Genomic DNA, 17,042 nt, shown 5'->3' with positions numbered 1-17,042 from the left:
GACCAACTTTAGACTCCTTTGGCCCTTAATTTTCTAAGGCTAGAAAATTTACGATGGATCTGATGTTGCCTGCCACAGCTCTTCTTCCTTGTAATTTACTTCTCAGGAATCTGTCAACTCTTTTGCAGTTTTTAATATTAAAAAAAGGTAAAGGTTCCCCCGCACATGCGTGCTAGTCGTTTCAAAGCCGAAGAGCCAGCGCTTGTCCGAGGACGTCTCCGTGGTCATGTGGCCGGCATGACTAGATGCCAAAGGCGCACGGACCACTGTTACCTTCCCACCGGAGTGGTCCCTATTTTTCTACTTGCATTTTTACGTGCTTTCGAACTGCTAGGTTGGCAGAAGCTGGGACGAGTAACAGGCGCTCACTCTGTTACGCGGCACTCGGGATTCGACCCGCCAAACTGCCAACCTTCTGATCGACAAGCTCAGCATCCTAATCCACTGAGCCACCACGTCCCTTTTAATATTATCATGTGTTTATTACCATTTTCTTGGTAGGGTTCTACATCACCTTGACAAAAAGGAAAAAGAAAAGAAAAGAAAAAATGGAATAGACTCTTCTGGAAGAAGTAAACGATTGAACACATTGTGGTGGGACTTTGTATCTGACAGGACCGTGCAACCATCCTCACACACACACCAGAACAATCACCAATGCTTTGAACTAATTTTGTGTAATCTCAACGAGCATCCAAGCCCTCCTCCCACCCCCACGCATCTCCCCACACACCCAAACACACAATGCTCCAAGCTCCTTTTTCCCCCACTTGACAACAGATGCAAGCTCTAATGCAAATATTCCTGTTTCCCTACTGAATTAACTTTGTCACTTAGCCCAGAAGCTGGCCGCGTTAAGCTAGCTTGCATTTTAATTTGGCCCTGAAGTTACTTATTTCATTATTGATCAAACATAATGCTGAATCAATGATCATCTTGTTACCTGGGCCATTTCCATGTAATACAGTGATATCACTGCCTGGAGTTACTCATTCCCATCCCAAAGTGACTTTACCATAAAATCAATGCTTGTTTGTTACTGATATAAGGGGCAGCGTCTTATATAAACTCAGTGCTTATAGTGGGAGGTCTCTGGCTATGCTTTCTCCTAAGGCAGGGGTCTTCAAACTTGTGGACTTCCGTTCCCAGAATGCCTCAGCCAGATGACTGCAGAATTCTGGGAGTTGAACAACAATAACAACAACAACAATAACAATAATAATAAAGTTGGAAGGGTCCTTGGAGGTCATCTAGTACAACCCCTTGCTCAGGCAGGAAACCCTATACCATTTCAGACTAATGGCTGTCCAGTCTCTTCTTAAAAACCTCCAGTGTTGGAGCATTCACCGCTTCTGGAGGCAGGTTGTTCCACTGGTTAATTGTTCTGACTGTCAGGAAGTTTCTCCTTAGTTGTAAGTTGCTTCTCTCCTTGATGAGTTTCCATCTGTTGCTTCTTGTCCTGCCTTCAGGCACTTTGGAGAATAGCTTGACTCCCTCTTCTTTGGGGCAGCCCCTGAGATATTGGAAGTCTCCTATCATATCCCACCTTGTCCTTCTCTCCATTAGACTAGACATACCCAATTCCAGCAACCGTTCTTTCTGTGTTTTAGCCTCCGGTCCCCTGATCCTCTGCTTGGGAAGACTCTCTTCCAGAGGCCCACCCCTTGCCCTCTGCTCCCCACCCCAGAAGTTCCATTTACAGGACTTCATTAACCCATCTCTGCAATATTTGGCTAAAGCGGGCATTGAAAAGCTGGGGGAAGGGGAAGGGGTCCTCCTTCCCCTCACACTGGCCCAGGTTCAACTTAGAACAAGCATTAGGGTTCACGGGGGACACCCAAGGGTAAATACCAACGTTGGGAGCCGTGGAGAGGAAGACACAAAGGGAATAATCGGATTTAGAAGACCTCATAAAACCCAAGGATCCTTGTGTTCAGCCAAGATCAACAAGCTAATATTGACAAAGAAACAGCATAGAGATGCCTGTTTGGTTGGTAGCTCTCAGGCGTGCACACAAACGCAACCAATCTTCTTAGTCAACACTTTCTTGATTTGGTTTTCTCCGCAGGGGACGGAGCAAATTAAGCACCCCGGGTCTAATGGATCAACAACTGGCTAGCTGTGTTTGTGTAACGTCAGGGCAGTTATAATCATGGAAGTTCAGAGGGCAGCTGTGTGGCAGAACAGGATGAAAGAGCCTTGGTGGAGCAGTGGGCTAATGCCTCCTTAAGTAACACCAGCTGCCTGCAATTAGTGCAGGTTCGAGTCCCACCAGGCTCAAGGTTGACTCAGCCTTCCATCCTTCCGAGGTAGGTAAAATGAGGACCCAGATTGTTGGGGGCAATTAAGCTGACTTTGTAATAATGCCGCTTGGGGTGTGTGTGAAAGCCCTAATAAGCAGGCATATACATAGAATGAAGGCTACTGCTAAGCATGTAAGCCGCCCTGAGTCTTCGGAGTAGGGCGGGATATAAATGGAATTAAAATAAAAAAAATAAATAAAAAATACGTAGCTCACAACACATGCAGGATGCCGTTACAGGAGGCAGAAGGATCACCGTGACCTCCACAGGGCAGCCATGGAAGAGGACTAGAAGACGCATTCGTCCCATATGGTCAGCTTGGTGAGTTGTGATAAGGGGCAGATGGCTGAGCACATGATGCCATTTGGGTTAATTAGTTGATGGTGCAATGCGCAGAGAATGGGTTAACTCAGGGCCCAGTTAAGCTTGCTGTATAGATGCAGTCAAAAATGTAGCATGCTGCTCTAGCAAAGCCGTAATGCCGTCGTAACTTTGAATGGTCACTAAATGAACTGTTGTAAGTCGGGGACCGCCTGAATTGATTGGGGTTAGTCCTACCGGGAAATGAGTCAGGAATGAGCCAATCCTAGTTTCTTAAAGGTACTTCCTTTCCCAAGGTTTCAGGAATGTTTCGGTCCGCTCTGGTTACATTACGGCGTCTGAATATTGGCATCAAAGATTTGCATCTCCCTGTCTCTCTCCGCAAATGAAGTTGCACCACATGCTCGATTAAACGGTTTCGTTGGCTGAGCAAATATAATTTAGGCGTTCCTGTTGTGTGGCTAGGTTTTATTAACTGAGTTTAATGCACAGTGTTAACCATCCGTTGTGTCGGAGTGGAAGGTCAGTGGGAGAGCAACATTCTGGGAGGAATGATCCATCTAAGGCAGACATGTCAAACTCGCAATGTCACGTGACGTCGTGCGACGTATCGGAACTTTTTCCCATTGCCGGCAATGGGATGGGCGCGGTTTCTCTGTGACGCTCCGGCCCACGGGCTGGCAGTTTGACACCCGTGATCTAAGGCTGCCAGATGTGAGATGCAAAATCCAAGCAACCAGCAGATGTCAGACTGAGGTATCTATATCCCCTTGCTGCCCTCTGGTGGTTGGTCCTGGTAGTCCTAATCACCACTGTTAATTGTATGGTGAGACTGTGGGGGTCTCAGATGGCTGCAAGGTGGCTCCGCCTGATTCCCCTTGGCTTCGTTTGTCTATATCTGTCTGTCTGTCTGTCTGTCTGTCTGTCTATCTATCTATCTATCTATCTATCTATCTATCTATCTATCTATCATCTATCTATCTCTTTTGAAGTTGCCACCAACTATGAAAATGGATGCTCCAGAAGACAAATTAGATCCAGATCCTTTTTCTTCTTCTTCCTTCTTTGCAACTTTTCCTTCTCTGAGTAAGTATGTCCCTCTGTGTGTGTATTTGTGTATGTGTGTGGCTTCCTTAAATGGCTTAGAAAGCACTTAGGGCCCTAATGGCTTGTGTTGGCCAGCATTCCCCAATTAACTAATATCACTTTGATCCTATTAATGTGGAGGCTTTTATAACCTTCATTTCCACTCCAGAAGATAATCCTTTTGCTTGTATATTCATAAGTGTGCGAAATTCTGGCTTCCCTCCGCCACAATCTGTCTTCCTTTACAAGCAAGTCCTTAAGCAGAACATTTGTTTCATAGTGTCCTGGTATCTGCTCTACAATCAGCAGTCAGGCCTGGAAGAAATGGCCAAAGGGTGTGTGAGTTTTGGAGCATGGCCTGAGTGCTGTTTTTTCATGACCCAAACTTTTCTGATTCCCGCAATTACAGTCTAGGAGGTTCGGGATAAAGAGTAGCCTTTGAAACAGAAGCATCAGCTGGAAAGAAAGAAAGAAAGAAAGAAAGAAAGAAAGAAAGAAAGAAAGAAAGAAAGAAAGAAAGAAAGAAAGGAAGGAAGGAAGGAAGGAAGGAAGGAAGGAAGGAAGGAAGGAAGGATAATAAATCAATTTTTTTAAAAATAATGGTGAAACAAAGAGACAGAAAAAGCATTCTTCTTTGCTTCCCAAAGAATAATTTAAGTGGTGTTCTCACTGATGCTGCAGTGGCTGATGGGAGTTGCAGTCCAGTGCAACTTTGCTTTCAGATTCATTGGACTATCACTTCCATCACCTTCTGCAGCATTAATGAGAACCCATCTTAAATTATTCTTTAAAAAAAATAATAACCCACAAAGAAATTGAGTGTCGCAGAGGTTACAGATCACAATTCACAGCAAACCTACCAGTGTGGCTAATAGTGCGGATGGATGATGGTGGTGGGGTTGCATCATCTTCCAAACCCCTTCCATTTTTCCCCCCTCCCAGAATTCTAAGCTTTGGGGGTGGAGCTTATCATTGTTGCTTTAATTGCAACAATCTCATTATCTCTATCCAGAAACTCCTTCAGAAAACAGTTTCCCACCCCCCTCCAGGCAAATGAAATGATATAGGCAGCCTCTCCCACTACTCCTGCGTGCGTGCGTGCGTGCGTGTGTGTGTGTGTGTGTGTGTGTGTGTGTGTACTAGATGACCTCCAAGGTCCCTTCCAACTCTGTTATTCTATGTTCTAAGCACTGGACTACCACTCCCTTCATCCTTCCCCACTTGATGGGCATTGTAGTCCAAGTCATCCAAAGAACCCCAGGCTGACCTGAAGGTGAGCATTACATCAAACCTGCCCCCCACCCACAATAATGGGTCTCCCCATTATTGTGTTTATGCAATGAATATTGTGCGGGTTTTTGTGTATGCGCTGCCCACCTACCCCAGGAAGAGAAAATTGCAAAAGAGAGAGGAAACTGCCTCTGTTGCTTTCTCTTTGCAAATTGTTGCTGCCCTATATGGAACCCCAGAACTCAATTCAATCATCGTATTGATTAGCTGAAAATTTTTTAAAAAGATCTTTTTTGCAAGAGGGTCATTGGAGGGGGAAAAATAAATAAATTGGGAGCAGAAAATTGGGGCTGGCCAAGTGTGGGCAACAGCCTGAGCCCAGCTTCACGCAGACCCGGCTGGCAAGGCTTTGGAGAGGAGCCCTAATGCGATTAGAGATGTTTCTCCCCAATTTCCTCATATTGATTCCGAGAATTTTAATTCCAGCCTTTGCTGCTGCTGCTGCTGCTTAAAAAAAATCAGAACTATAATCCGTATTTATTACAAGACGAGAGTGCTTTATGAGAGAGAGCGATCAAGGTCGATTTCTCGACCGGTTTAATCTGACATGAATTTAATTTTTTTTTAACAAATCAAGTTAAAAAATAAAAGGCAGACAAGAATGAGGAAAGGGTGCATTCTAGGCAGAGATGATTAAAGGTTAGTGTTGGAGGGAGGGAGGGAGAAAGGGAAGGAAGGGAGAGGGAGGGAGGGAGGGAGGGAAGGAAGGAGTTAAGGAAGAGAGGAAGGAAGGAAGGGAGAGAGGGAGGGAGGGAGGGAGGGAGGGAGGGAGAGAGGGAAGGAAGGAAGGAAGGAAGGAAGGAAGGAAGGAAGGAAGGAAGGAAGGAGTTTCAGATGGGAGGGAGGGAGGGAGGGAGAGAGGGAAGGAAGGAAGGAAGGAAGGAAGGAAGGAAGGAAGGAAGGAAGGAAGGAAGGAAGGAAGGAAAGAAGGAAGGAGTTTCAGATGGGAGGGAGGGAGGGAGGGAGAGAGGGAAGGAAGGAAGGAAGGAAGGAAGGAAGGAAGGAAGGAAGGGAGGGAGGGAGAGAGGGAAGGAAGGAAGGAAGGAAGGAAGGAAGGAAGGAAGGAAGGAAGGAAGGGACAGAAACGGAAGGAGGGAAGAGAGGGAGAGAGGGAGGGAAGGAAGGAATCAGATAGAGGGAAAAACTAAAACTTGGAAAGAAAGAAAAATAAACAAAGAGAAAAGAAGATGAATTATATGTCCACTTGGGAACTCTGAACGGTGCGGTGGGGGGGGCATTCATCCGATTTCCTGGAATATAAAGTCCCCGAAACTAGCTACGGAAAGACACAGACAGAAAGACACAGCAAGACGCGCCTATTTGTCTCCATCTACACGTGCACCCCCAGCGTGGGCGTCCCCCGTCTCCCTGCTTGTGTGTGTGTGTGTGTGTGTGTGTGTGTGTGTGTGTGTGTGTGTGTGTAACGCCAGGAAAGGCAGCTAAACCTCCTGACCTATATTTTAGGTAGCTGTAATTATATTCTAGCTGAAATCTAAAGCCGTGTGTCTGTGGGGGCCGGTGAATATTCAAGAGGCTGGCTTCTTTTCATAAAAACACAAAAACGCAGTTCCACAATAAGGCGAGGAATCTCGAGGGACGCCGCTTTGCGAGGGGAAGTGAAAAGAACCACAGGGCAATTTATGGACATTTTTTTTCCAAGTTTCGGGGCTGACTCTGCTCAAGTTTTTTTTTTACAAAGCTGCGATCGTAGATTCCGGTAAGCGGGACTATAAAGCCCCACTGAACACGCGGCGTGGGACTTGCTTCGGATTGACTCCGGTTCGCATTAAACGCTCCCCGGCTTGGAAGGACTCTTAAATGTTTCGCCTCTTTGCGAGACGGAGTTAAGAGCTGTGCCCTCGGAATCTTCCTTTCTGCCGATAAATTGATACATTTTTCAGGCTTGTCCTTCCGAAATCCTGGCAGGATCTGTTGTGCCCCCTTTCACACACAAACACACACGCACACGGTTTATAAAGATCTTAATTAAAGACAGAGCATCAAGCCCCAAAGCTTTTTAGAGGCCCCATAGCCATCCTGCCCGCGTGGGTATGGCCGTCCCACCGGTGTTTTTTTTTTCGTACTAAGTATTTGTCAAGGACCCACGGAGCTGTTTTGATATCTCTCTTTCTCTCTTTTTTTCCCTCCCCGTCTTTAATTTGAGGCCTTTTCTCACTTTTGACCTTAAAATGTAGCCTATCACCCGTCTTGGAAACTCAACTGGCAGGGACGCTGAATTTCGCTTCCCGTCCTTTATTTATTCATTCATTGATTGATTTGTTTTTCCCCTTTAAGGTTTTTCCATCACTTACTGTGTCAATTCTTTCCACCTTCGAAAAACGGCCCCAACGTTTTGGTACGCAAAGGGACAGAAAGACAGAGGAGCGGAGAGGCGACCCAAGTAGCAGGAGAGTCACTACAACATCTGCTGGAGTAGCTCTATCAGGAGGTGGAGGCGTGGGAGAGGAACGTCAGTGAATGAATTAGATATTTATTACAAATAAACAAAACAAAACAAATTACCAAGGTTTACTTTAGCAATAAATCATCCTCCACAATTTCCCCCGCCCCCCCCCCCACACGTTCTCTTGGGCGCTCCATCACTGGAAGATTTTAAGAGGAGGCAAGGCAGTCATTCGTCTGAAATGGTGTAGGATCTTCTGCTTGAGCGGGCGAGGGCGGGGAGGGGGGCTGGACTAGAAGACCTCCAAGTTCCCTTCCAATTCTATTCTATTCTATTCTATTCTATTCTATTCTATTCTATTCTATTCTATTCTATTCTATTCTATTCTATTCTATTCTATTCTATTCTTTCCTCTTTCACACGGAATTCGATTCCCAGTAAGGGGCTAATATTATTATTAATATTGTTCACTGTTCATCGCCCTGAGTCCTTAGGGAGAAGGGCGGTATACAAATCAAATAAATAAATAAATAAAATAAATTAGTAGAGGTTATTATTATTATTATTATTATTATTATTATTATTATTATTATTATCATCATCATCATCATTATTATCATTACCATTATTATTGCTGTTATATATAATGAATATAAATATAATATAATAAGAACAATAAAACAACAATAACAATAACAACAACCACAACAATAAATAATAACAATAATAACAATAATAACAATAATAACAATAATAACAATAATAACAATAATAACAATAATAATAATAATAATAATAATAATAATAATAATAATAATAATAATAATAATAATAATAATAATAATAGGGTAAGATTATTGTTATTATGCGGAGTCCCGATTCCGGGGCAGGGCTGAAGCTCGGCAACCCGGCGAGCCGATTGGCGCGGCTCGAGCCCGATTTTTGAAAAGCGCTCCAATCAAAGGCGGCGACGTCACGAAAGGAAAGGCGGGGGGGGCGGGAGAGGAAGACTCAGCGAGCGAGCCGAGCCAGCCAGTCGGGCTGAAAAGAAAGAGGCGGGGCCTAAGGCCGCGACTCCGGCTTGTCAATCAAAGGCGGGGAGTTCCACCAAGTCGCCCGCAATCTTGCGCGGACCTGACCCGCAGTCCATCCCAGATCAATAGGCAAAGAAGGGAAGGCGGCGAGAGGGAGCTTTTGGCGGGCGCCGGTGGGAAAAGCGAGAGAAGGAGAAAGAAGAGGAGGAGGAGGAGGAGGAGGAGGAAGAGGAGGAGGAGGAAGGAGAAGAAGAAAAAGAGGGGAAGGCAGCAGCAGAAACCCCCACCCCACCCCAGACCTTGCTGGTCTCTCCCCCCACCCTCTCCCCTTCCCACCCCCTTCATCCCCCCCTCCCTCCCTCCCTCCCAGCCCGGCCTCGCCAATGTTGGGCAGACTTTCTGCGCGGCGCCGCTAAAAGCGCGCAGCGGGGCGAGCGGCGAAGCTGTCCGGCCGCAACTTTCTCGCCTCTCTCCGCGCTTCTCCTCGGCGCCTCCTTTCCTCCTCCTCCTCCTCCTCCTCCCCTCTCTCTCTCCCTCCCCCCTTCTCCCCCTTCCTCCCCCCCCAGCCCCCCCACCCCTCCCCGCCATGGCATTTTCCCAGTTGGGCTACCAGTACATCCGCCCTCTCTACCCGACGGACGGCCAAGGGAGCAGCGGCGGCGGCGGCGGCGGCGGCGGCGGCTCCTCCCGCCCCGGGACCGAGCTCAGCCCGGCCGGCTCGCTCTGCGGCGTCTTATCGTCCATGTACGGCGCGCCTTACGCGGCAGCCGCGGCCGCTCAGGGCTACGGGGCCTTCCTGCCTTACGCGGCCGAGCTTCCCATCTTCCCGCAGCTGGTAAGGAAACTTACGCGCCGCCTCTTCCCTCCCGAACTCTTCCCCCACCCCCACCCCGAACCCCGACTTTGGTTTTTTTCCCCTCCCCACCTTCCCTTGGCAACTTGCAAAGGCCGGGACCCCGAGACTTCAAGCCGGGCAAGGCTGGAAAGCTTTGCGCGGGGACCCGATTCCCCTTTGCGCCGCCGCCAGACAAGCCAGCCGCTGGAGAGAATTTGCTTTTTTCCCCCCCCACTCCTCTCTCTCTCCCTCTTTTTTTAGTGCAAAAAGAAAAAAAGCTCCAGTCTCTCTCTCTCTTTTTTTTTTCTTTCCCTCTTCTCGGCTTTTTTTTTTAAAAAAAAATAGCAGCCGGGGGATCTTCAAGCCGATAGTTGTTGCTGGGGCTTTATTTTTATTTTTTAAAGTCCTTCCCAGGCGGGGAATCTTTCTGCGCTTCTTCGACTTCTCTGAGCCGGGGGAGGGGGGGAGCAGATTGGGGAGGGGGTGTCCTAGGAAGAAGGGGAAGACCCACCTTCGGGCGCTCCCCGGAAAAGTTCGGCTGCTTTCCGGAGGGGTCGGGTGTCCGGGTTTTTCAATCCCTTATTAACTACCAGGCAAAAGGCTTGGCCGTTGAAGAGTTTGGCCAAACTTTTTAACATCCCGGATTTATTACCTTCAAATATCAACGAATAAATGGCACATTTTATTTTATTTTATTTTATTTTATTTTAAAAAATAATAATAGGAAGAGCCCCCTTTAGGAACGCGAAAGGAAATAACATTAAAGAGGAGAAGAGCGGGTGAATTTGATTTCCCCCCCCCCCCAACAGAACGTGGGGAAGAAAAGTTGGAGAGCGGCTTGTTTTATTTGCTCAAAATGCTTTTCAAAGGCTCCAAAGAAAGAAGGGGGGGGGGGGGAGAGAAGAGAGATTTAGCGGCCTAGGACGGCTCTGCAGAAAGAAAAGTCTGATCACCTATGTGCCATCGCCCTTAGTTACACATCTACAGGAAGCAGACTGAAGGTGCAGATCTGGAGGTTTTGATTGACAGCTCCTAGCATTGTTGGGCAGCTTTAATAGAATTTATCCCCGGGCCCCTCCAATATGCAAAAGAGGGGAAGGGGGGGGTGTTTCAAAAGAAAGCAGCATACTTAGACTTCTGACAGATTCAGACTGTGTGATCCCCCTTTTATTCCTGCAGAAATTGAAAACAGCTTTTTTAAAAATAATAATAATAATAATAATTTCTAACCTTCCCAGGGCTGCTTTCTCCTTTTTAAATTCATATCCTGGTGCACGGAGGGTTTTCACCCTCATTTTTTCCAGTCCAGGCTCCCCACCCCCCACCCCCCACCTTACTTTTTCTGCAGAGAAAAGCCAAGCCTACTTTTTTCTTTTTTTAATAGAAAATAGTGTATTTCCACCAGGAAAAGAATGTAAAATGAGAAAAAGACCTCACGAGTTTCGGGGGGGGGGGGAAACCCTTTTGAAAGGTCTGGGGGGGTAAGGGGGCGATTTAAGATTGGGAAGCTTTTTTTTTTAATTCCCTCTCTCCCTCCAGCCAAACCTATCCCACCTGGAGACCCATACCTATGACAGAATCTCTTTATCCCTGAGGATTCCCTGCCAAAAAGCGTCTTTCGCATTAACCCACTTGGCCTCCGTCCGCGACAGGATCCTGCTGACTCTTTTTGTGTTATTGGCTAAAGTTATCAGCCATCATTTTAGGCTTTGGGTGTGTTTTTTTTTTCCTTTTGCAGGGAGGGGATTAGATGCCTTGCGAAGCCAGCCCCCTCCCTGCTTTAGTTTACTGCTGGATGCATTAAACAAACTGGGGGGGGGGGGGGAAATGGCTGACTCCAAGAAGCCGGTCAAATCTGGGGGTTATGGGAAGGCAGTCCCAAATTCCACTGCAGTTACTTTCAGATAAGTGAGTTTGTCGTGTCCAAAAGCACCAAAGATACTTCCCCACCCCCCACCCCTCCGGATGCAAATGGACTTTCTTGGGGTTTTTTTTTTCTTTGTTTGTCTTTGAAGACGTTTCGCTTCTCATCCCAGCAGCTTCTTCAGCTCTGACCGGATGGTGAGGAAGGGAAAAGGATTTATACTCCTGGCAGACCGCTGGTCATTTGCATCCTTTTAAGAGGATCATTGAGGCCCCTTGGAAGTTTATCTGTGTCCTCAGGGTCACCTGAGCGCGATGCAAATGGACGTTCAGCCCTTCCCAACTTGCCCCACCGGGATTTCTTGTTTTTTTTTTTCCCTTTATTTCTTTGAAGACGTTTCGCTTCTCACATCCGAGCAGCTTCTTCAGCTCCACCATCCAGTCAGAGCTGAAGAAGCCTCTCGGGATGAGAAGCGAAACGCCTTCAAAGAAAAGCAAGAAAGTCCAGCGGGGGAATGGAAGAAAGTTCAGTTGCCTCGTTGAAACAAACAAAAAAAAAACATCTTTCGGACAACTCTCGTATGGCCGTTGGATTCTCCATAGACCTTCAGCGTTTGGGGGGGGGTTCTTTTTCTTTTTAAGCAAGTGGCGGGGGGGTTCCCCATTCCTGCTTCTAACCCCCTCTTCCCGCTCTCTCCCTCTCTGCCTGCCGTGGCTCCAAGGGCACCCAGTATGAGCTGAAGGACAGTCCCGGCGTCCAAGGGCCGGCCTTCCCGCCCCCTCACCCGGCTTTCTACCCCTACGGCCAGTACCAGTTCGGCGACCCCACCCGGCCGAAAAACGCCACCCGCGAGAGCACCAGCACGCTGAAGGCCTGGCTGAGCGAGCACCGCAAGAACCCCTACCCGACCAAGGGCGAGAAGATCATGCTGGCCATCATCACCAAGATGACCCTCACCCAGGTCTCCACCTGGTTCGCCAACGCCCGGCGCCGCCTCAAGAAGGAGAACAAGATGACCTGGGCGCCCCGCAGCCGCAGCGAGGACGAGGAAGGCACGGCCGACGGCAGCGAGGACGGCGAGACGGACAAGCGCGACCCGGACGACGAAGAGATCGACCTGGAGAACAGCGACGCCGAGCCTTTCGAGGGCGCCGCCGCCGCTGCCGCCGCCGCTGCCCGGGACGGAGCTGGAGGCCAAGCCGGGCAGCTGCTCCTGCACGTCGGAGAGGACGAGCGGGCGGACCAGGAGGGCGGCCAGCCGACGGCGGGGGCTCTGCGCCTTCCTTCTTCCCCCCTGGAGCCCCACGGGGGCAGCGACACGTCGGAAGACGAGGAGGAGGAGGAGGAGGAGGAAGAGGCAGAGAGTTCCGACGGCTTCGAGGAGCTGGCTCAGCAGCGCTTCCTGAAGGCGGTGGAAGCGCGGCGGCGCGCCTCGACGGGACCCCCGGGCTCCCCGCCGCCTCTCCGCATCCCCAGCCCGGTTCCGCAGCCCGTCCAGGCGCCCAAGCCCAAGATCTGGTCCTTGGCAGAGACGGCCACCAGCCCGGATAACCCCTCGCGCAAATCGCCCCCTGGCGGAGGAGGAGGAGGAGGAGGGGGGTCCCCCCCGGCTGGCCCCCCGTGCCTTCCTCTGGGCCCGACCCCGCAGCCGGCCCCGGGCGCCGCCGCCGCACACAGACTGGTCTCCGCCTGCCCGCTGGGCAAGTTCGCCGGCTGGTCAGGCCGGCCCTTCTCGGCCGCCCCCCCGCACGCCTCCCACCCGCTGACCTTGCTGAACACTCCCCATCTCTTGGGACTGGCGGGGGGCAACGCCAACACGGGGCCCGCGGCGGCGGCGGCGCTGGCGGCTTTTTCCAGACAGGCGGACCAGGCGCCGAGCGCGGAAGCCTCCGGAACAGGTAACCACTGGATGGGTTGGGGGGGGGATTGGCAAGCCTCCGGATGGGAGGGGGGAACAAGCTGAAAAGATGCTTTGTTGGGGCAGAGCGGGGGGGGGGCTGGAGATCCTCTCGGGTCTCTGCGGGCAAGCCAACCGTTCGTTCTTTTCCACTCAGCCGGATCGAAGTAGATTTGGGGGGGTCGGAGGAAGTTGCGGGCGGGGGGGGGGGCTAGAAGATGGGACGTTGGACTTAATGCCCGGTTTAATAGCCCGCGGAGGGCTTTTTGGAGGGGGCAAACGCGTTTGAACTCGGGGTTCTCGGCGGCTGCGTTCCCACGACCTGCTGAGCCCCCCCCCCCGAAACACTTATTCCTCCCTTATCTTAGCTTGATGTGCGGATCCAAGTCTGGGCTGGCTGGGGGTGGGTGGGTTCTGTCGGTCGGACAAGACTGGAGAATTTGTGAAGAAGAGCCAGGAACCTCAGTTGGGGTCAGGGCGAGTGGGCGAGTGGGTCGTGCGAAGCCAACCAGCCAGGAATTCAGTTAAGGGGCGAATCGGTGAACGTAATTCAGTACCCAGAAATTGAGGTGTGAAAGAGCAAAAGGTATCCCCAATAAACGGGTTAAAAAAAAACGGGGAGTGCGGAAAATTGCAGAAGATGGTTTGAAGAAGCGGGAAGGAAGTGCTCGGGAATTTGAAACCCCGCGGCAGCTACTGAACGTGTGTGTGAGAGAGAGAGACAGAGAGAGAGAATACGAATAAACCTATTTCTGATTTTTCTTCTGCGATGGGGGGGGGGGGGTTTGAAAACCCCGAGAAGAATCTTTGCGGGTGAAACTCTCCTAAAAGCAGATTAGCTCATTCGCCTCCCTAAAGTATGAGAAAAGGGAACCCCTGAGGTTTCCTTAGAGCCAGCTTCTAGTCTGTTGCAGAAGTTTTCCCGCGAGTGGGAGAGAATCCTTTGGGTTTGCCGCAGCAATTAAAGCGAAACGGGATTGAAGAAGCCCCCAGCCAGTTCCCAAACGGGGGTGGGAAGCAGAGGCGGGTTGCTGTAGTCAAAAAGCAATATTTCCCTTGCTGCAGACGGTTTGCAGAGCCCAACCGTTCCTTACACACACACACACACACACACACACACACACACACACACACACACACCCTCCGTGGATTCAGCAAACCTTTTTGCTTATTATGCCTTCTCTGTTCTGCACCTGAAAGGGGTCTGTATTGGTTTTCGTCCACGTCACACGGTGGTTTTGCAGGTCTAGGGGCTCCTGAAGCCTTCACTCCCTCCCTCACTACTTACTCGGGAGTAAGGCAACCGAGTGGGCCTTGAAGTGGGAAGAAGGGGGGTAGGAGCTCAGGGAATGCAGAGGAGGAAGAAAGTGGAAAAGACTTGGGAACTGTTGTTATTGTGATGGTGGCTGTTGCCTTGATTGGTTTGGCCACCAATTAATTAAGTTGTGAAGGAGGAGAGGAATTTCAGAGACCGATCAGAAGAACATCCAAGGTGCTTTGCAACCAGACAACAACAAAAAAAGGATTTCTCTCTTTTTTGTTTTGCTTTCGTTTGTTTTAGATCGATCTAGTGCCTTGGATGTAGAGAAAAAGTTAATAAAGACCGCTTTCCAGCCAGTTCAGAGGCGGTAAGAGCTCATCTATTCCTAGATTAGCTGATGTATGAAAAGGGAAAGTTAATGGGTGTGTGTGGAGGGGAGAGGGGGGGGAAGCACTGGCTTAGAAGTCGGTTTTATTTGGAATTGAATTGGTCATTTCACCAAAGGAAGCGTCCCTGAAGCCCAGTTGCAAGTTACTTCCAAGCAAATTGATGAAAGTTGAATCAAGATTATATTAGGGATTAGGGAATGATTGGTAAAGGGGCACTTTGTCCTCCTCACCGAGTTGAGTACTTTAGTTTGTATTTTGTGGTTTTTAAGTATAATTACTGTCAAATAATTTTGACAGTCTCCCGTCTCCTGAGCTATTAAAAAAAGCTCTACTGGGGAGATATAGAGTTGTTTCAGACCAACAGTTGTCTGTCTCTCACTGTGTGAATATGTCTGTATGGCCTGGGTTTTATTTCCCTTGTTGTTAGAATACGCTGCAAGATGAAGCTCTCCATTAAACACCCCCCCTCTCTTCGTAATGCAGTTCAAAATGGGTTGTATTTAAAAAGTGGTTTGATAGATAAAGATTTGGCACTGGGTTACAAAGTATGTGGGTAGAGAAAGAAGCTATTAGACTACTAGATTATAATTAACCGCTCAAACCATAAATATAAATTAGCAGGAGTAAGGAAACCAAAGTCTAAAAGTCTAAAAACGAAAACATTTTGGCTCCTGCCCTTTTTCTAAGCCCCCAAATATGTGTTTATTTTTTATTTTATTTTAATTTTTTTACTTCTGTGTCTACGTACGTACAATATACGCACAAATACAAGAGAATTCAGCATGTTTTAGCTCACTGAAATCAGAAAACTGAATTGGGAGGTATTTTTCATGGATCTCTTGAAAACAGAAAGGAGAAATGCAGGTATACACAGAGAGTAATGGAAAAAGTGGGAAGCCAAAGGGCGGCTTGCAAATTGTGTGGCATTCTGCATTTTTTTTTGTAATTAAAATAATTTTAAAATGAAGGATTTGGTCCAGAATACATTGGGCCCCCTGTAAAAGTGCAGAAGGCCTATTAATCTGGTACTGCGGAATTAATTAAAAGCATTCCAACACCTTAAAGGCTGGAGCCTGGTTTTATTTTTATGACTCAAGGGCCAAGGGAGATCTCACTCTTCCCCTTCCACAATAAATTTAAATTAAAAAAAAAAAACTCTGTGTATCCCAGGAAACCTTGATTAGCATTTCGCATATTGGTTTAAGCTCAAACCACGAGCAAATATTGCTATTTAACCAACACCTACAGACCCAAATCTGAATTTTTCCTGTATCCCCTTTTCTTCTAGGCCTCAGAACCAACTCGATGCTGCTATGGTTCTATCGGCGTTGTCATCATCATAGTTAATTTTTTTTGTAATTATTGTTCCAATGGTTGTAAAATAAAATTATCTGTATAGTTACAGCTTGTACGCATGTCTGTGTATTAAATGAAACAAAGGAGTGTGTTTGTGTGTGAGAGAGAAAGAAGGGGGGGGCAGGAATCTGTTCAATCATCTGGATTAGCTGAATTCGTGAAGTATATTTTTTTTTTTTGTGAAACCTGGTGAGGAGTTAAAGACCTTCGTGTTTTTGTTTTGCTTTGCTTTAGTTTTGTATATAGAGTAAAAAAAAAAACACGCGCCTCAGCGTGCACACACACGCGCAAATGTACATAACTGCGAACAAAACTGTACAAGAAAAGTATATATTTTTGGCTAATAAACTGTTGCCACTGTGACTATGCTTTTTCTGATACCAGCTGGAACTGGAATTTGCTTTTATTTTGATGGGGGAGGAAAGCTCCATTCACTTGGAGAAGACCTGCCTGCTTTTCTCAGAGAAATATCCGCCACGGCTTTGTGGGAAAGAAAGGAGAGAGAGAGAGAGAGAGAGAGAGAGAGAGAGAGAGAGAGAGAGAGAGAGAGAGAGAGAGAGAGAGAGAGAGAGAGAGAGGGGGGGGGGGGGAGATGGAGAGAGAGAGAGAGAGAGAGAGAGAGAGAGAGAGAGAGAGAGAGAGAGAGAGAGTTTACGGAGAGCGGGGAGGGGGTTGCTTTCTTGTAATTTGGGGCAGGCGTTTCAGAATTGGGGATCCCTTGCCTTTAAACGACCCGACCGCCTTGAGGATCGCTAGGGCTGATCCTGAACTGAACTTTTTCTTTCTTTCTTTTTTTTTTTGGCAAACGTGGGGATGGGTGCAATTAGGTTTCCTGCGTGGGCCCAGGTGCCACCCGCTTCTAGTAAGCCAAGCATTTTGAGGAGGGGAGGGGTGTCTGTGCAAGGCCAGGCGCGCGCGTCCCCCAGGTTTCCCACCCCCAACCCCACCCCAGGTGCGGAGCGGTTGTTGGATCGGGAGTCCCAAACCCGGCGGGGAGGGCGG

The 17,042-nt window shown here is 48.5% G+C and overlaps 1 protein-coding gene across 1 annotated transcript; it reads left to right on the top strand.

Annotated features, from left to right (window-relative positions):
- Positions 1-9,013: 9,013 nt before the first annotated feature.
- IRX3 (iroquois homeobox 3) lies at positions 9,014-16,685 on the top strand. The gene is made up of 4 exons (XM_083370541.1): positions 9,014-9,273; positions 11,859-13,035; positions 14,596-14,662; positions 15,973-16,685. The coding sequence occupies exons 1-4, from the start codon at positions 9,025-9,027 to the stop codon at positions 16,025-16,027; spliced, it is 1,548 nt and encodes a 515-aa protein (XP_083226667.1). The 5' UTR covers positions 9,014-9,024; the 3' UTR covers positions 16,028-16,685.
- Positions 16,686-17,042: the final 357 nt, after the last annotated feature.

This window comes from Vipera ursinii (assembly GCF_947247035.1).
Source record: "Vipera ursinii genome assembly, chromosome: 10".
Taxonomy (NCBI): domain Eukaryota; kingdom Metazoa; phylum Chordata; class Lepidosauria; order Squamata; family Viperidae; genus Vipera; species Vipera ursinii.
The sequence above is the reverse complement of the archived record's forward strand: the minus strand, read 5'-3'. Positions and strand labels throughout refer to the sequence as shown.